We start from the raw sequence: 20146 nt of genomic DNA on the forward strand, positions 1-20146 counted from the left end.
AGCTGTAGCCACCGGCCTACGCCAGAGCCACAGCAACGCTGGATCTGAGCCGCGTCTGCAACCTACACCACAGCTCACGGCAACGCCGGATCGTTAACCCACTGAGCAAGTGCAGGGACCGAACCCGCAACCTCATGGTTCCTAGTCGGATTCGTTAACCACTGCGCCACGACGGGAACTCCAATCCTGCATTCTTGATTCTATTCAGAACCATCAGCGCTGCCTCGATGGACACACAAAAAATTAAACCTGCCCTTGCCTAGAGCCCAGCACAAGTGGCAGATCCAGGACCGTCCACTCTGGGAGCCACAGGTGGCATCAAATCGTGCCTTCGTGGCTACCTAATGGGCCTTCCAGGGACAACGAAGCAGAGCAGAGAGGGGCCTCACTCCCTCCTGTGACCATCTCAGAAGACTGAACGGGGGGTTAGGACAGGAAACATGGAGAAAAAGAGAGACATGGAGAGAGCTCAGCCCTCACTCAGCACAAAGGACCCTGCCTGGTGGACTTGCTGTCCTTGACACTGGATGCTGGCTCCAGCCACTCCAAGGGGCTAGGACCACTGACACCCATGCTCACCACTCTGCTGGTGAGTAGAGGCTGGGGTTGGGGCTGCTGATAAAACTCGCAGTCTTTCAGGTCCTTGTTTGCATTTTTGAAACTTCTAAATTGTGAGTGCCCCAGACAAGAGACTATTGCATTCAACAGGGTGTCTAGGGAGTTCCTGTCATGGCGCAGTGGTTAAGGAATCTGACTAGGAACCATGAGGTTTTGGGTTTGATCCCTGGCCTCACTCAGCGGGTTAAGGATCTGGCATTGCTGTGAGCTGTGGTGTAGGTTTCAGACGCAGCTCAGATCCCGCGTTGCTGTGGCTCTGGCGTAGGCTGGCAGCTATAGCTCCGATTGGACCCCAAGCCTGGGAACCTCCATATGTTGCGGGTGAAGCCTTAGAGAAAGGAAAAAAAAAACCCAAAAAACAAAAACCAGGGCATCTAAGTTCCTACAGCCTTCAGACAGTCATTCTTTCTTTAAGAACTGAGTGAGATGCCAGGAGGCAAAAATGGATGCATGCAAGCCCTTTCTTCTGGTGGAGAGATTGTGAAGGTCAAGGGGGTGAAGGGTGGGGGTGCAGCCGTCCCTCTCAGGCTCTGGGACCCCACCCCTGCCCTTTTCCGTGCTCCTTCTGCCCCAGGCAGGCTTCCATCCCCTTCACTGATGCAGCCCCCCCACCCCCACCCCCCAGTGATGGAGGGAATCAGAGCAGCCAGGGCGGCCTGTCAGACTGTCCTCCAGTCCCATCCAAGGGGTGGCCCTCTCAGGCATGCGTGTGAGTGTGTGTGTGTGTGTGTGTGTGCGTGCACGCGTGTGCATGTGCGTGGGGGGGGAGGGGCGGGGGGGGTCACCTCACACCCCTGGGAGCCTGGGGTAGAAGGAAGCAGCCCTGAGTCACACCCAGGTTGAGATCCCTTCTTGGCTCCAAGGTTGCCACCCATTATTTTCTCTATGTCCCAACAACAAACCTGAGGTTCCAGGATGCAGCACCTGCCATATAGGGGTGTTGTGAGAACTCGGGTGAGCGCAATAAAGCACAGAGCACAGGCTGGTAAACAAGGGTGAAGGATCACCCCGAGCCAGTCGCAGCCCCCAGCTGGGACCCGCACCTTCAGGCCTGTTACTCCACGAGGGGCAGTGCCCAGGGGTCATACACCCCACTGAGCCCTCTCACTCATTAGTTGCTCATTCAAAGCTGCCTTGTAGCCAAGCCCCCTGTCCTTCTCCACTGCCCCCGTCCCTGCCCCTGGGAGTTCCCAGTCTGTTGGAGGAGGTAAGCCCCAGGCAAGAGGGAGGCGAAGGCACAGGCGCTGGTCCTCAGTGGCCCCCATCCCCAGCCCGGACCCGCACATCTCAAGTGCTCACCAGAGGCCACTCCTGTCTCCTGAGCATTCCCACCCTTTGCTGATGTGACCAGGTGATCAAAGAGGTTAAGCGGCCAGGGTGGCATGGTGCTCCCTGGCCAGCTCACCCCAGGCCCCACAGAGAGGTTTTCCTGGCTTTGAACAAACAGTCAGAGCGGTCTCTCTCAGGAGAGCCCTCAGCTCGGGAGCACACGTGCACACAGGCACACACATACACACTCCCCTGGCCTCCCATGGCCTGCCCTGGCCTGCCCTGGCCTATGGCACACAGTGCAGCCACTGTCATTTGAGCCAAGCCCCTTCTCCCTCAGTGTTTCTGTTAAGAGAACAGAGCCAAGGGCCCCATTCCCAAGAACCCCTGGGAACAGGTGTGGGCCCCCAGGCCCTGAGCCCTGATGGCTGCAACTGTCTCCGCAGGGGCCGTTGGAGCAGAGCAGATAAAGAGATCCAATCAGGCCTAGAGCCAGCAGCTCCTCCGTGGCTGGCGGATGGTTCTTGTGAAAGTGGTTGCAGAAGCTTGAGGTTTCGAGATGACCAGGGGAGGGCAGGAAGTCAGGCTATTGGGTATTGCAGCTGAAAGATGCCGGGGTGGGAAGGCTCCCTTGGGGTCCAGGGTCTAAGCATCAGCCTGGCAGGGCCAGGCCTGCAAGAGGGTCCTTGGACCCAGGACTGGGCTGGCCCAGGTAGAGCAACATCCCTGAACACCCCTGAACAGAGGCACCTCCTGCCCCCAAACCTGTGGCAGGTGAGGTTGATGCCAGCAAGATGTGATCAGAATTTGGGTTCTTGCTCGCGCAGCCAAAGAATGAACTTCACAAACACACAGGCAAAAAGCAAGCGAGCAAAGTCATTACTACAGGAAAGCAAATAGCTCCCAGGGCTGCCGGAAGTGGGGAGAAGAGTCTCCCTCTCTATTGTCCTACAGGGATTTTTATCCCTTAAAGATAGGGTGGTACCAACATGGGGTCCAGAAAGATGTAGGTTTCTTCCATTGGCCTTGCCCAGGTACCTATATCAGTCCTTGTCCAATAGGAGTCTTAGGGGTGGAAATGTCCCATAAGGGTTTTTTGTTTTGTTTTTTTGTTTTGTTTTTTTGCCTTTCTGTCTTTTGAGGGCTGCACTTGCTGCACATGAAGGTTCCCAGGCTAGGGCTCGAATCGGAACTGTAGCTGCCTTTCTACACCACAGCCACAGCAACGTGGGATCCGAGCCATGACTGCGACCTATACCACAGCTCACAGCAATGCCGGATCCTTAACCCACTGGGCAAGACCAGGGATTGAACACGTGTCCTCATAAATACTGGTCAGATTCATTACTGCTGAGCCATGATGGGAACTCCCAAAGACAAACCTTTTAAATTAAAGCAAAAAGAAACAAGGGCTGGAAAAAACAAAAACAAAAACAAAAACAACAAAAAACAAAAAAACCAAAAACAACCAGGAAAATGTCAATGCACTGAAGTTCTGCCATTGTTTATGAAAATACAACCACATTGACCTCTTGTATTAGCACCAGGGCCTCCACCTCTTCTGTTGGCCAGATTTATAGTGGGAGCTCTGAAAATAGATGCTTTCAACAGCTGTCCCGGATACCTTTCCCCCAAAGATTTAATCAAGGCAAATGGTGACAAATCCAAATGACTACGGATGAATCCAGAAAAATTCAGTTGATCATCCAAGGATTTACCTGTATAGAGTGTGTGTTAAATACATATAAGACGGGTGTGTTAAATACATATAAGTGGGTATTTACTTGTTTATTTTTAAAACTTAAAAGCAGGAGTTCCCTCTGTGGCCCAGTGGACTGATGATCCGACTGGTCTCTGTGGTGGCTTGTTAGATGCCCAGCCTGGGCACCATGGCTTAGGAATCTGGCATAGGCCACAGGTAGGTCTCAGACTTGATCCCTGGCCTGGGAACCTCCATATGCCACAGGCAGGGTCCGAAACCAACAAACAAAAACTAAACAAATACTAAAAAAATGAATCAAGAAAACAGAGACTATAAGGATATATTAAGTATTATATTAAAAATGTTGGTAGGTTTCTCCCTTTATTTAAAGTACTCATCTACTACTCTTTTCCTTTATGTATCGTAGTATCTTTTTTTTTTTTTTTTTTTTTTGCCTTTTTGCCTTTTTGCCTTTTTGCCTTTTCTAGGGCCGCTTCCCGCAGCATATGGAGGTTTCCAGGCTAGGGGTCTAATCGGAGCTGTAGTCTCCAGCCTACACCAGAGCCACAGCAATGCGGGATCCGAGCCACATCTGCAACCTACACCATAGCTCATGGCAATGCCAGATCCTTAACCCACTGAGCAAGGCCAGGGATGGAACCCGCCACCTCATGGTTCCTAGTCGGATTCGTTAGCCACTGTGCCACGACGGGAACTCCTATATCATAGTCTCTTATTTTTATTTCTTTACTGGGACGATTATGTCCAAGTTTAATAAAACAGAACTTCCACGCACCTCCTTTTTAGCCGTCATTATTACTTGCTTCATTGAATGAATATTCCTGAAAATAATTTTGTTGTCTAGAGGAGCAGGCATCAAAAATGAATCTGCTCCCATATCGGATGCTCTGGGTCACCATAGGCCCCAAGGAAAATCTCTGCAGTGAAGTGTCCTTGGGCATCATGAAAAGCCCATGGGGGCATCTGAGGGGCCTGTGGTCCTTGCCTACATCCCTCTTCTGGTCTCTGGGTGTGGGTGACCCTGACCACAGGAAAAAAGCAGATGTCAAAACTGACCACTGAGGGAGTTTCCGATGTGGCTCGGCAGTAACCAACCTGACTAGTATCCGGGAGGACTCAGGTTCGATCCCTGGCCTCCCTCAGTGGGTTAAGGATCCAGGGTTGCTGTGAGCTGTGGTGTAGGTCGAAGATGCAGCTGGGATCCTGCATTGCTGTGGCTGCAGCTCCGATTCGACCCCTAGCCTGAGAACTTCCATATACTGTAAATGCGGCCACCCCCCACCCCCCAAAAAAGCAAAACTGACCACGATGTGACCTGGTGATGGCCCCGCATGCCCAGGCCTTCCCCCAAGAGGAGGTCATCTCCAGAGAGGGGGCAGGTGCCCAGACTGGAGAGCCCTGGGAGGGCTTCTCCCTCCATCCCTGTCCAGCCACTCTGTTTCCAGTGGCCCCAGCCCGGCAGCTACCATGCCCACTCCCCATGTGAGAGCACTCTCGCACAGAGACCAGGGTCTGAAGGCACCTGACTTTGGAGGCCTCCCTGCCATCCCTCCTGCCATCCTGCCTCCCAGGCACCCAGGCCTGGATGGTCTACAGAGCTCTTGCCCTCAATGCCCCCAATGCCCCTCACCCTTCGGCCTGATGGAAATTGCTGGAGTAAGCTCAGTAAGGGAGCAGCAATAGGACAAGACAACGAGGCTTGTCATGCACACACCGTCCAGCCCTGCCGCGTGCCAGGCCCCGGTAGCATTTCACAAATTTACTCCCAGAACCACTTTGTAAACGGGGCAGATCCCTTCCTTTGACAGTGAGGGGGTCTGGCTCCGGGGCGGAGCCGCTGTTACAGCAGGTGGACAAGGGCTGGGACTGGGGCCCAGGCCGGCTCTCAGTCAGCCCTCTCCACCGCTCTCAACAAGCTCCTGGGTGCTAAGTGGCTCCTGGGGGCGGGGAACCTTCCTGCAGAATCAGCAGAGGCCTGGGAGCAGATGGGGGTGGAGGGTGGTTTGTTTGCGGAGGGTTGAGGTGGTTGGGACAGACGGGCAGGGTCCCTCGGGAGGGCGGGAGAACCAGCTCTTTCCTCGCCTGAGCCCGCCAGTCCAGCCCTGCAGCCCCCGGAACCAGACCCCATAGGCTGCTTGTGCAGGGCCCCTGGGCAGCTTCTTTTTTCCTGCTTTCCTCTCCCTGCCTCCAGCAGTCAGGGGCCCAACCCCAACAGGGATGGGCCCACACGGCAGGGCTGGGCTTAGCACGCCCGCTTCTGTCTCAAGCTGGTCCCAGACCAAGGGTGTAGAAAAACCCTTGCGCCCCTCGCTGTTGCAGAAGAATGAGAGTCCTGGGGGGTGGGGGTGAAAGAGCAGAGCTCAGTCTGAGGTCCCTTTCGGTGGGCAGCAGGGAGTCTGGAAGGAGAGCAACCTTGGTTACACATGCCCGCCCCACCCCAGCTTCCAAGCTTCTGGGGACAGATGGCCCCCTGGGGGCCTGGGAGGGGCACTCGGCAACTCTTGCAATCTCTCTCCCTCCCGAGGGGTCACCGCCCCCGTCTCACAAGTCTGGAAAAGGAGTTCCAGGGAGTGTGGCAGGATCGACCTAAGTCACACAGGGGGTCGATTGCAAGGAACTCCGTGGGCTCGCAAGGACTTCAGCGTGACAGGCCCTCTGAATCCCTGCCAGGAGAGGGGCCCCTGCTGAAGATAAGGAGATAAGATCAGCAGGCTGGGGCCTCAGAGGGGGCTTGTGAAAGGGGTTACTGAACAGGCTGTTTCAAGAGTAACTGTCAGGCGGTGCTGCTGGTGTGGGGGAGGCTGCCCAGTGCCCTGGGGCTGAGTTAGGCAGGGCACGGGGGACAGAAGGCAGGAGACGGGACACTCAGCAGGCACAGAGTCTGCTCTGAGGAAGGGTGGTCACGTCCACCTGAAGAAGGGGTGGAGACAGACAGGCTGCAGGATGCAGCGGGGGTGATTCTGGGGCTGAGCACCGAGAGATGGGTGTAGACTGTCCACACAGACCGGGAGGCGGCAGGAGCATAGGACAAGCCCGGCTCCACCAGTGGAAGAAACCAGGCGGAAAGGCCAGGGGTGTGAAGGCCGGGGCCCTGAGGCCTGGGGAACCGACTGGGGGCTTTCTACCCTTCAGATGTGGAAATGAAGGCTCAGCCAAGGTGGTGCAAGCCATGGCCAAGCTGGGTTCAAAGCCTGGTCAGTCTGAGCCCTCCCCTAAGGAAGCTTGTGCTAACCAAGCCCAGAGGAAGTCAGAATTGACAGTTCCCACTTGCAAACACGTTATGGACACGAACTGAAGAATCACACAGAGATGTGCTAAGCCCGAGACGGGTGCTTAGCTGGTAGGGAGGCCCGCTGCCATCCCTCCGCAGGGTGCTTCTCTGTGACATTTCACTGGGTCCCCACATGGCCCCCGAGGTAGCCCCTTAATTTTCACAGTGAGGCCCTGCTTCTGTCATCACCTGCATCTTGGAAAGAGCTAGTAGGGATGGGGAGGGGGGCTTATCATTGATCCCACATCATTCATCCCCTCAATCCACTTATTGAGCACCTACTGAATACCAGGCCTTGTGCTGGGTGTGGGGAGACACAGCAGCTTCTGTGTGTTGGGAGAGGGGGGAAGGCTTTCCAAGCATCTAGCCCAAGTCCCACCTTAGGCAGGTGGAAACAGAGGCCCAGGAGGGGAAATGACTTGCCCAAGTCCACACTAGTTAGTGGCAGGACCGGTGGCCATCCTGGTCGGAGGTTTACACGACTCCTCAGTCATCCAGCAAATATTCCCTGAGCAACCCCCATGTTCCAGACGCTGGTCTGGACCTGGGAGAAATGCACCAGCGAATGTGATCGCAGAGAGGACAGGACGTCCCCATGCGGGTGAAGGTTAGGGTGGGGTGTTTCAGTCTCATGACACCCCCCACACCCCCAAAATGAGAGGGAAGTCCCAGAGCTCCACCCCCATGACGCTGGGCTTCTGAGGTCCAGAGCTCCCCTCCCTCCAGGCTAGAAAAGTCCCTTCCCAGCCACTTTCACAGAAGAGCAGGAGGAGGTGAAAGGTCAGCTCAGAGTCCTCCGGGTGAGAAGGGATCCGAGGACCAGCCCCCGCAACAGTGGCTGGGGTCTCACTGCAGAGATGAAGCTGCTCCTGGCCCTGGAGGGGGCCCTGGCCACACTCATCCTGGCCTGGTCCTGTGAGGGCACCGCCCCAGGTAAGAGCCCCTTGGACAGCCAAGGAGGAGGGCAATGGAGGGGTAGCACTTGGGTCTGAGGGAACCTGTGGCTGCCCTGGACTCTGAGTCCCATTCCTTCCAAACAGCTTCGCCCAGGACTGTGGAGACCTCAGTCCTTCAGGGCTGCATAACTGAGGCCAAGTTGCTGGTAGATGCTGCCTACAATCAGACAGAGAGGAGGTAGGCCGGGACCTGGGTCTGGGGCCCGCATGGGCCTGGGAGGACTGACGCGGGGGATGGACTCCAGCCAAGATGTGATCTCGCCCATCACCTGCCCCTGGGCAACTTGGGGCAGGGCCATGTCAGTAGAGAGCCTTCCTTCCATCCATCCTTCTGTCTGTTTGCACTGTCCTGACTGTCCACAGGTGGGGGGTCTGCTGGGTGGGTCTGCTTCCTCTCTCCAGCCTTCACTCCCCCTCTTCTGGGCAGCATCAAGCAGCACCTTCGCAGTGGCTCGGCCAGCCCCATGGACCTTCTGTCCTACTTCAAACAACCGGTGGCAGCCACCAGGACAGTCATTCGGTCTGCCGATTATATGCACGTGGCCTTGGGGCTGCTGGAGGAGAAGTTACAGCTCCAGGGGTCCAGATCCTTCAACGTCACCGGTACTGTGCTCCCCATTGGGCCCCCAGGGCCCTGGGAGTGGAAAGAAGCGGGGACGGGGGTTCAGGGTACCCAGCCTCGGGATGTTGGAAGTGGATAGGGGAAAGGGATTGGGGGGGGGGGTACAGAGCAGACCAGCTCAAGGAGCTAGACCCCTGCCCCTGCCCACCCCCCTCCAGAGGTGCTAACAAAACCCCAGCTGTGGCTGCTGTCCCAGGCCAGCGGCTGTGCTCTCCAGGACAAAGTCGAGAAGTGCAGTGACAAGTACCGAACCATCACCGGGAGATGCAACAACAAGTGAGTACCCAGGGCAGCATCTGACCTGGGGATGCCCTGTCCCCTCCCCTCCTTCCCAACCCTGCTGACCGCAGCCCACCGCCCCCTGCCACAGGAAGAAACCCTGGCTGGGGGCCGCCAACCGGGCCCTGGCTCGCTGGCTGCCAGCCGAGTATGAGGATGGGCTGTCACTCCCCTTCGGCTGGACCCCCGGCAAGAAGCGCCACGGCTTCCTCCTCCCCCTGGTGAGTCAGGGGGCGGGTCTGGAGGATGCTCCATCTCCGCCAAATGCTGGGAGTCAAAGCGCAGCCCAGAGGCAGCCGGACAGGCTCGCATCCAGGATCTACCACGGGCTGGCCGGGGACTTGGGACAGATGCTGCAGCTGAGTCTGAGTTCCCTCAGCCATAAAACAGCAGTAAAACCCACGTCCCACTGCTGTTGTGACCATTAAATAGAGTCCTTGATATAAACATCCATGTGGGATGTTATATGGGAATGCTGGCCATTACAGCGTCGTTTTCTTCTGAAAGAGTGTCAAAGTACCTTGCTAAATGTAAAAAGCAATTATTATCATTATTATTTTGTCTTTTTGCCATTTCTAGGGCCGCTCCAGCGGCATATGGAGGGTCCCAGGCTAGGGGTCGAATCGGAGCTGTAGCCACTGGCCTATGCCACAGCCACAGCAACGCGAGATCCGAGCCGCATCTGCGACCTACACCACAGCTCACGGCAACGCCGGGTCCTTAACCCACTGAGCAAGGCCAGGAATCGAACCCGCAACCTCATGGTTCCCAGTCAGATTCCCTAACCACTGCGCCACGACGGGAACTCCAAAGAGCAATTATTGACCTAAACTACTTCACATTTACCAATTTACCAATTGTTTATTCCCATGACAACCTATCATCTACTCATCTGTCAACCTCTCATTATTAATTTTTCTTCCATTGATCTTTCCATCTAATTCTCTATGTATTTACTATCGCTTCCCTAGCAACCAATCCTTGCATTTATCAATCAGTTCCATCATGTAATTTTCCAGCCTGTAAATCGATCCGTTCAATTTGATCTATTTAAACCTCTGGAAAAGCTGGTGGTGTCTGAGGCAGCCAACCCAGCCCCTCCCTCTCTCTTTACCCCTGAATCTTCAGGAGCGAGGCTAGAGACCATCCCTGTAGGAATGACAGCCTCACAGGAGGTGGGACGAAACGGGAAAGGGGAGGGAGTTCCCGTCATGGCTCAGAGGTAACTAACCTGTCTAGTATCCATGAGGATGCAGGTACAATCCCTGGCCTCGCCCAGTGGGTTAAGGATCCGGTGTTGCTGGGAGCTGTGGTGTAGGTCAAAGATGCAGCTCAGATCTGGCATTGCTGTGGCTGTGGTGTAGGCCAGCAGCAACAGCTCCGATTCGACCCCTAGCCTGGGAACCTCCATATGCCACGGGTGCGGCCCTTAAAAAAAAAACAAAAACAAAACAAAACAAAACAAAACAAAAAAAAACAGGAAAGGGGAGGGCAGGAGAGGAGGAGAGACTGTGTTTGCTCCAGCTGGGGCAGCTTGTCACACCCCTGAGTGCTGGATTGGCTCTGGCACCTTGCGGGGTCAGGAGCCCACACCCTACGCTGGCCTCTCTCCCCACCAGGTGCGGGCTGTCTCCAACCAGATCGTGCGCTTCCCCAGCGAGAAGCTGACCTCCGACTGGGGCCGGTCCCTCATGTTCACGCATTGGGGCCAGTTCATCGACCACGACGTGACCTTTGCCCCTGAGTCCCTAGCCAGGGTGTCCTTCACCACAGGTGTCGACTGTGAGAAGACCTGTGCCCAGCTGCCCCCCTGCTTCCCCATCAAGGTACCTCCCCTCATCAGGGCCCCCCTGATGTGGCGTCCACCCCTGGCCTAGAGCTGGAGCTGGGCGTCTGGAAGCCTAGAGCCTCTGCCTTGAAGAAGGTGGTGAAGCCAGAGTAACAGAGAGACGAGAAGCTTTCTGCTTCTGGGTGTGTTTGGAAGGTGGGGGGAAGGGCAACCTGCCCGGAGGTTCAGTGCGGGCTTCACAGAAGGCAAAGCCGTCGAGACTGGCCTGGACCAGTTCGGGGTCCAGTTCCAACAGGGGAAGCCTCTGGGCTGCTGCTTGTGGAAGCCTTTAGGGTCTCTCAGCTCTTGCTCTTCGCTCCTTCCTGAGATGGTCCGAGGGCCCTGCGGTTCTCACCAATTTCTGGAATCGCATTGTAAGCACAAGGGGCTCCTTCATGCCGAGACAAGGATGGTGTGGGATGCTAGGGAAGAAAAGACGGACTCCAGGGAGCAGAGCCTCTGCTGGGGACGGAGGGGACCCTCCGTGCACACACTCAAATATTCCCTCGCCCTTACAGGGTAGGGTGACCTCCTCAAAGCATGACACATGAGATCTCCTGGCTGGCTCCTTCCTCAAGCTACTCTAGGAGCTTCCCTTATCTTCCTATCACACCTTTAGCTTTTGACTTTTTGACCAAGCACCACAAATGCCACTTTGATTTAGAGTCACTCCATGTTGGCGTCTCTTTCCACTGAGTTGCCAGCTTCCTGCTGCCTGTCCTGAGGGTCGGTAGCCTTCACTGTCTCCAAAGCACCAAGCACAGAAAGGGGCTTAGGAGATGTCTGTCAAATCGAATGGAATGAAAGGACCACAGGATTATATGCCAGGAGAACTAAGCTCTAATTCCTCCTCTCCCACTATGAAGTTGTCACTTCCCCTCTCTGAGCCTCATGTGTGGAGGGTCACAGGCCGAAGAAGTCTAAGGACCCACCCATTTCTAACCTTTCAAGACCCTATTACAGAAAGGGCCAAGGAGGCTCAGATGCCCTGGTGAGCAGCGGGAGTCTGGATGAGTCAAGGAGGGCTTCCTGGAAGAAGGGAGTTTAGAGCAAGCTTCGGAAGCAGGTGGGGGAAGAGGAGTGAGCTTGCTCTTGAGGGGCCCCAGCATCACCGGGCACTTCTTCCACCTCAGATCCCACCCAACGACCCTCGCATCAGGAACCAGCGTGACTGCATCCCCTTCTTCCGCTCAGCACCATCATGCCCCCAAAACAAGAACAAAATCCGCGACCAGATCAATGCGCTCACCTCTTTCTTGGACGCCAGCATGGTGTATGGCAGCGAGGTCGCCCTCTCCCTGCGCCTCCGCAACCGGACCAACCACCTGGGGCTGCTGGCCGTCAACCAGCGCTTCCAGGACAACGGCCGGATCCTGCTGCCCTTCAACAACCTGCACGAAGACCCCTGCCTCCTCACCAACCGCTCCGCGCGCATCCCCTGCTTCCTGGCAGGTCAGACCCGGGTGGGGTGGATGGGTGGGTAGGACAGCGGAAGGTGTTGTCACCCCAGCAAACAGCAAGTCCCTGGGTTCTGGGTTGGACAGCCCGGTGGGAGTCGGTTGGGGTGTATGGCTCTGGAGCTCAATGTTAGGCACACAGGTCTATGCATATTCGTCGCAGAATAAGTACAATGGAAGGATTCCCTTTGCAAACGCTTCAGGTGTGGCCAGACTTGCTTGACTTTCCCCCGCAATGAGGGGCTTGCTGCATATACAGAGCTGCACTCCATCTGGAGTGGCGCTGTCAGGCCCCTCTCATTTATTTATTTACTTATTTATTTATTTGTTCCTTTGTTTTTTAGGGCTGCACCCGTGGCATATGGAAGTTCCCAGGTTCAGGGTCAAATCAGAGCTGTAGCCGCAGGCCTATGCTACAGCCATGCGGGATCCGAGCCGCATCATCAATCTACACCACCACTCCCCAAAACACCAGATCCCTAACCCACTGAGCATGGCCAGGGATCGAACCTACATCCTCATGGATACTAGTCAGTTTTGTTTCTGCTGAACCACAATGGGAACTCTTTTTTTTTTTTTTTTAATGGCCACTCCCACAGCATATGGAAGTTCCCCAGGCCAGGGATTGAGTCAGAGCCACTCTGGAGCCACCTCCATAGCAGTTGCGACAAATGCCAGATCCTTTAACCCACTGTACCTGGCCAGGGATGGAACCCGTACCTCTGCATAGATCTGAGCCACATGGGAACTCCAAGCCCCCCCCCCGCCTTTGCTCCAATGTCCATCTGTTGCTCTTCATCATGTTTCTGGAACCTCTGAGAAAAAGCTCTCTCTTTTTCACACAATAATAGCCTCTTTAGTTACCTGAAAGTAGCTTTTACTTCCACCTGATTTTTTTCTTCTCTAGGCTAAATTCCCTTAGGCGCTTAGTTTTCTCCCATTGTTACTAGATGTTCGCCTGGTACTTTCTTCCAGATGATGCATAATTTACACTGTCCCAGGGGTCTCCCCTGCCACCTCCGTGCTGGTTATAATAATGATGGTCATTGTTTCTCATTATTTAAGATATTTAAATGTGCCATCCATAATCCTTCCAGCAGCCCTGAAGGGAAGGCATTGTTATCACCCTTGTTTTGTTGAAGAGAAATTCGGGGAAGACAATCAATGTGCTCCAGAGCAGAGTGTCAGATGGCAAAGTACCCCCTGGGGACACCAGTCAGGGTAGTGGCCAGGTCGGAGCTCTTTCCACTTCACTCCACCACCTTCTTGGGAAGTTGGCTCCAGCCCCTTTCCTAAGGATTCCATGGTTCTTTGCTCCCAGCAAGAGCAGTGTCCTTGGCAAGAGGTCTATTTAAAGAGTACATGGAATAAGATCATGTACCCAAGGGCTTGGTTCAAAGTCAGCCAATGACTACACGTAAGCCACCTTCGGGAACATTCTTTCCCTTCCTGGCCTCTAGGAGAAGGTCCAGCTATGGGAACAGTCTCTGCTCAACCATCCTTCTGTCTCCTTCCCTGGGGGTCCCTGGGGAGAGCCGCGTGACACCAAGCTGATGAAAAAGGTCCATGAGCTGGGAGAGGATGTGCTGAGGGGCAGAGGATGTGCTGAGAGGATGTGCCACCCATAAGACAGGTGGACTTGGTCCTGAAGGCAAGGTTCCTAGAGTCGCCCAGGTCCTTCCACCAGCTGTGGATGTGCTCATCCTGCAGAGCAGAATCATTAGGCAAAGACTTTCCTGCCCAAGACCAGCAGCTGCCCTGTGCTTTCCCACCTGGTCCAAATCCACTTGGGGAACTTAGGGACTGGAGGGTCCCCTGTCTTGCCCCTTCTGGCCCATTGTGTTGGTCACAGGAGGCTCACAGCACAGCTAAGGAGATGGAGGGCCAGTGAGGGCCAGGAATTTGGCACAGGTCACAAAATCCCAAAATTCTAGTCCCAGAGCTCTGTTGGCCTTAGCAGAAAGACATTTCTCTGGAAAGTACTCTAGTGACTCTGAACTTGGGGTTTTCAAGGTGATACCCGGGTCTCTGAAACCCCCCAACTGACAGCCATGCACACCCTCTTTGTGCGAGAGCACAACCGGTTGGCAACTGAACTGAGACGCCTGAATCCCCGGTGGAACGGAGACAAGCTGTACCAGGAGGCTCGGAAGATCGTGGGGGCCATGGTCCAGGTAGGGGGCCCTGGGTTCCAGCAGCCCTTAGAAGGCAATTTGTGCCTCGAGTCAGCCAGGTCTGGGTACTTGGGGATGTTCCTGTACCCCCAATTCTGCCCCAAACTCCCTCTGTGCCCTGCCCATGTCACCCAGCCTCTCTGGAATCCAGTGTCTCCATCAGACAATGGGAAATTAATGTTACCACATTTGACATGAGGCCAGTAAAGAATTAGTATGTCCGAGGAGTCCCTGTTGTGGCTCAGCAGGTAAGAACTCGGCTAGTATCTACGAGGATGTGGGTTCCATCCTTGGCCTTGCTCACTGGGTTAAGGATCCAGCCACAAGCTGCAGTGTAGGTTATAGATGTGGCTTGGATCCAGCATTGCTGTAGTGTAGACAGGCAGCTGCAGCTCCAATTTAACCCCTAGCTTGGGAACTTCAATACGCCATGGGTGTGGCCCTAAACAGCATTTAAAAAAAAAAAAAAAAAAAAGAGGGAGTTCCCATCATGGTGCAGCAGAAATGAATCCAACTAGGAACTATGAGGTTATGGGTTCCGTCCCTGGCCTCGTTCAGTGGGTTAAGGATCCAGCGTTGCCATGAGCTGTGGTGAAGGTTGCAGACGTGGCTCGGATCCTGAATTGCTGTGGCTGTGGTATAGGCCAGGAGCTGTAGTTCTGATTGGACCCCTAGCCTCGGAACCTGCATATGCCTAAAAAGAAAAAAAAAAAAAAAGAATTAGTATGTGTGAGCAGCCCTTCGAAAAGCGAAGATCTGTTGGAAAGCAAGGGAGTAGGGTGAGCAGCCGCTAAGGTATTTTTTCTTCTTCTTTTCTTCCAGATCATCACCTACCGGGACTTTCTGCCCCTGGTTCTGGGCAAGGCCAGGGCCAGGAAAACCCTGGGGCCCTACAAGGGGTACTCCTCCAAGACAGACCCCAGTGTGGCCAACGTCTTCACCCTGGCCTTCCGCTTCGGCCACACCACGCTCCTGCCCTTCATGTTCCGCCTGGACAGCCAGTACCGGGCCTCGGCACCCAACTCGTGGGTCCCTCTCAGCTCTGCCTTCTTCGCCAGCTGGCGAATAGTGCACGAAGGTGACCAGGTTTTCCAGAGGCAGATGGGAGTGGGAATGGGAGTGGAGCCCCGCTTAGTGGCAGAAGACCAGGCACCTGCTCAGGCCACTGCTAATCACCTCCCTGGGACAGTGAAAACAAGGCAGGTGCCACCAAGACCCTCAGTCATGGGCCTCCCATACCCTCTGGGATCAGAAGCTTTTTAAAACAGGAGCAGACTGGTGGCTGCGGTCCTGAAAAGAGCTGGCCTTCCCCTCCTTCTTAAAGAAGTGGGGTGATTTCTTTTCCTGCTGGCCCCAGCGCTCTTCCTGTCCCCCCAGGCCAGTGTTTGCTGATACAAACCATATAGATAGAATGTGAGGGGCTGGCTTGTCCAGCTCTGCCCTGCCCAGGCTGGCATCTGGTACTGACCCAAGGGGCTTCCATGAGGCTGGTCCAACCCGTGCTGTTCCTCTTCCCCACCGCCAGGTGGCATCGACCCCATCCTCCGAGGCCTCATGGCCACCCCTGCCAAGCTGAACCGTCAAGATTCCATATTAGTGGATGAGCTGCGGGAACGGCTGTTTCAGCAAGTGAAAAGGATCGGACTGGATCTGGCGGCTCTCAACATGCAACGCAGCCGGGACCATGGCCTCCCAGGTGAGGGGGCTGCCCGACCCTCCTCCCAGGCTCCACCCAATGAGGGCTGCTGGTGGGAGGGGGTGTTTCCGAGAGAGCCCTCAGCGCCTCTTTTCTGATTGGGACCGTACGGGATGGGCTGTGGTTCAGAGGCACACAAGGCTGCGGCTGATGCGACAGAGCATCCCGCACACTCGTTTTTGTTGTCCTGCCATGTCTTGATTCACCATAGGGTCTCTAGCATTAGGGTCACAACAGGATCAGGACTGCGACACACGGGCTGAACAAAGGAAATCAGGACTTTCCAAGTAGAGAAAACTAGTAGCTTTAAAAGGCAGGGAAGAGCTGTTCCATTTCCCACCAGCCTGGCAACAGCCAGGGATGGGAGCTCCTGTTGTGGCTCAGCAGTAATGAACCCGACTCGTATCCATGAGGACGCAGGTTCAATCTCTGGCCTTGCTCAGTGGGTTAAGGATACCGTGTTGCTGTGCGCTGTGGTGTAGGTTGCAGACATGGCTCAAATCCCCAGTTGCTGTGGCTGTGGCTGCAGCTACAGCTCTGATTCGACTCCTAGCTTGGGAACTTTCATATGGAGCGAGTGCAGCCCTAAAAAAAAAAAAAAAAAGATAAGATCCAGGGATGAAGTTCCAAGGATATAGAAACTGGCTCCTGTCTCTAACTAAGTGGGGAAAAGTGAAGAGCCTAAAAGAGGCAGGGAACAGGTGGAATAAAAGTAAGACAGCTTTGGTTGTTTGGTGAGGACAAAAAAAGACTTTATCCCAGGAAAGAAGAAAAATGAGGCACTTTGCCAGGAACTTTAATGGATATTAACTCTTTCAGTCCACCCAAGGACCTTGAGAAGCAGCCGTGACAGCCATTTCTAGAGATGAGGAAAGAAACTCAGAGACGCCTAGTAATTGGCCCAAGCCCACATAACAAGGAAGTAGTAAAATTCGAATCAAGATCAAAATTTCTCCTTTTCATCCCTTGTTTAATCCGTGTTGTTAGGGGAAGACTTTGGCTACATTCTTGTTCATCTCTCACTTTCGCCTTCTCCTACATCTCTGTCCAAATACACCCTAAAGCCTCATCTGCGTCTGCAAATCTTCAGCTGTGGGTAAGGAAGGGCAGGCAGTTCGTACTGCACCTAACACAGCACCTGGGAGACACAGCAGGCACTCGAGAGCCTGAGTTTCTCCCTGGGGTTTCTAATGGTTAGGAGTCTGTGTTCTCGAGAACCTGAGTTTCTTTCCTTCCCTGGGCTTGGGTGCTCCTAACAGCTAAAGGGTTGTGGGCGCCCCCTGCTGGAGATCTGAGATTGCTGGCCACCCCAGTTGTGGCACAGAGAGTTTCTGTTCGCTTCCAGCTGTCCCAGAAATCTTTTCTTCATCCTAGTTCTTTCAGCCTCCTCCAATCCCTTCCTAAGTCCAACTCCAAATTGGGAATTGGAAGGTCTGGTTTGAACTCCACTCAATAGTGGGATGACCTTGGAAAAGTCACAGTTGCTCAAGCTCAGCAAATATCCATTGATAACATGGGGATTCTTACAAAGTACCTCAAAAAAGTGAGAGGATCCTGAGAGAGTCGCACAGCAGGGCTTAGCAATGGTGAAACGATATACGGTTTTCCTTTTCAGCTGAGGGATGGCGTTTGGGAGCAGTAGTTCAATGGAGAACGTGGGGCCGAGGTGTCTTTGGGTCACGGCAAAGCTCTCGATCTCCTATCTTGATGGTTCCCACCATAGCATGTGACTTGACCCTGTGACTCTGATAGCTGAGAAATCATTATGGCTGGTCTTTGCAAGTGAAAAAAAATTTTTAACAGCTTTATTGAGATATAATGAACATATCATCAAATTCACCCATGTACAAAGTATATACTTCAATGATTTTTATTATAGAGTTGTGCATCACATCTCACATCAGCATTTTCATCCCTCACAGAAGAAACCTGGCAATGACAGCCACTCCCCATCCCTCCCTCAGCCCCTGATAATCACTAATCTTTGTGCCTACATATTTGCCTGTTCTGAACCTTTCATATCAATGGAACCGTGCGGCGTGTGGTCCTTTTCCGAGTAGATAAATTTTACCCATGCTCTTCATTTCTTGGTTTGTTCACTCATTCATTCATTCAACAAATCCCAGAGGCTTTCATGTTTTGGGTACTGTCTTATTGGTGCCTGCTTAAGACCACAACAATGTCACTGTGGTTGTGAGTGTTGGGTTACAACAGCTTCTTCCATTAGAACACACTCCTCGGTTGCATGCACAGTGGTTTAGCCTTTGGAAGGTTCGAGGCCTTTTCTGCCAGCGAGGGCTGTCTTCTGCCCAATATTGCCTGACCACAGAACTCTCTCAGGAGACATTGTGGAGAGCAGAAGCTAATAGGAACCCACACAGGTAAGACTAAACTGCTTCTGTCCCCTCTCCCTACAGGGTACAATGCTTGGAGGCGCTTCTGTGGGCTCTCCCAGCCCCGGAATTTGGCCCAGCTTAGCCGGGTGCTGAAAAACCAGGCTTTGGCGAGGAAGTTCCTGAATCTGTATGGGACACCTGACAACATTGACATCTGGGTGGGGGCCGTTGCAGAGCCTCTGTTGCGGGGGGCCCGAGTGGGGCCTCTTCTGGCCTGTCTTTTTGAGAAGCAGTTTCGAAGAGTCCGAAATGGAGACAGGTACGTGACCCTCCCCCTGAGGAACCAGCCCCAGAGGCAGCGCAGAGAAACACTAGAATTTCAAGCCTCAGCAATGAGAAAAAGCACTCTGTTTGGCTTCATCGGTTTCACGTTCAGAGGAGCTGAGACCAGGAAGCTCCTCCCTGGGGAGCTTGGTCAGAGGGAGCGAGGCCACTCCCCTGAGCTGGAGGCACCTTTAATTTAGGAGACCGACTTCTCAGCCTTGCTGTTCCAGGCTTGAGGATCCCAGAAAACATGGGCCAAAAAGACTAAATCTGGTGTCCCTCCAATAAACTTGTAGCTTAAGACCTGACTCCTTATTTGGATTTGGCACTTACCTGGGTTCAGATCCAGTCCTGGTTACTTAAATGATGGTGCATTGAACACCAAGCAGTGAATTTGACTGCTGAACCCGTTTCTTCCTTTATAAAACGGGGTCATACTGACTTTGCGGAGATTTTGGAGAACTGAAATAATGCACGTCAAGTCCCTGGCACACAGCAGCTGCTCATGCCTGTTCATCCCCTGGCCCCCAACCTTCACCCATGCGTCCACTGTCTTGCTAGGTTCTGGTGGCAGAAATATGGCGTTTTTACCAAGAGACAGCGCAAAGCCCTGAGCCACATTTCCTTGTCTCGAATTGTGTGTGACAATACTGGGATCACCACCGTTCCGAGGGACATCTTCAAGGCCAAAATCTATCCCCAGGGCTTTGTGCCCTGTAGCCGCATCCCCAGTCTGAAACTGTCGGCCTGGAGAGGCACATGAGGCTTCTGAAGGTAAGGGGCGGGGGAGTCCTTCAACATCCTGGGGCTCGGTCAGGAACTCATACCCTCCCCTGGACAGGACAGCTGAATCCTCAGCCTTGAGTCAGAAACAACTGAATTTGTCTCTAGGGACCAGGGAGCCTTTCCCAGTAGCTTCCCAGAACACGTAGTTTCTGGCTGATGGTTAATCTCAGGGCCCGGGACTTCGGGGGTGGGGGTGGGGATTAGGAAGTACCCAACTGGCCTCAGCTTTGTCATTGACACCCTAAAGACAGCTCCATTTCTGGATGTCCAGCAAGTTCACTTGCCCGTTTGTGCTGTTTCCACAGGAGTCCATCTTCGGCCTCCAACCTTGGGACAAGGGATCCTGGGGAAGACCACAAGGCTACCTTCTCCCCCCAGAGCAACTGCTTCCTGCTGATGCCTTTGCTGGCTATGGCTCAGAGCTGGCTCTCTGGCTGGGAGCGATGGCCGGGGCTCCCAGCAGCAGCTGTAAACCCTCCTGCCGTGTCCTGGGAGCCTCTTATGGAGCAGGTCACAAATCAGCTCCAGGTACAAGGGCTGGTGAGCCAAGCCTTGAGGCTCAGGCAAGAGTCATCTGGAGGGTTTCCAGCCATGTTCGTCTATTTCCCAGCCTGTCCCTGACCCTGCCTAAAACTGGGAAGCCACAGAGTCCCAGCCTCCAGCCACCCCACAGCCTTTCTCTGGAGTCTGCAGGCTGGGCGGCACACTCTGCTTCTACCAATAAAGCACCGCTGAGGGCAGAAGCCTGGTTTCTATGTTGGGCTGGGGAGGGCGCGACCCAGTCCCATGCTTTGCTGCAAACGCTGA

At 54.2% G+C, this 20146-nt stretch overlaps 1 protein-coding gene across 1 annotated transcript; it reads left to right on the forward strand.

Moving 5' to 3' along the window:
- Window positions 1-7638: 7638 nt before the first annotated feature.
- Window positions 7639-20082, forward strand: EPX (eosinophil peroxidase). The gene is given in 13 exon segments (NM_001444867.1): window positions 7639-7814; window positions 7922-8015; window positions 8265-8440; window positions 8618-8735; window positions 8830-8959; window positions 10358-10564; window positions 11700-12018; window positions 14037-14197; window positions 15020-15275; window positions 15723-15893; window positions 18311-18548; window positions 19115-19327; window positions 19645-20082. Coding segments are annotated over 12 exon segments (2148 nt in total). The 5' UTR covers window positions 7639-7738; the 3' UTR covers window positions 19317-19327; window positions 19645-20082.
- The last annotated feature ends 64 nt before the right edge of the window (window positions 20083-20146 follow it).

This window comes from Sus scrofa, chromosome 12 (genome assembly GCF_054392235.1).
Source record: "Sus scrofa isolate SSC_HxYL_T2T_F1_AM1 chromosome 12, Sscrofa_HxYL_maternal_Yorkshire_Landrace_v2.0, whole genome shotgun sequence".
In the NCBI taxonomy this organism is placed as follows: Eukaryota; Metazoa; Chordata; class Mammalia; order Artiodactyla; family Suidae; genus Sus; species Sus scrofa.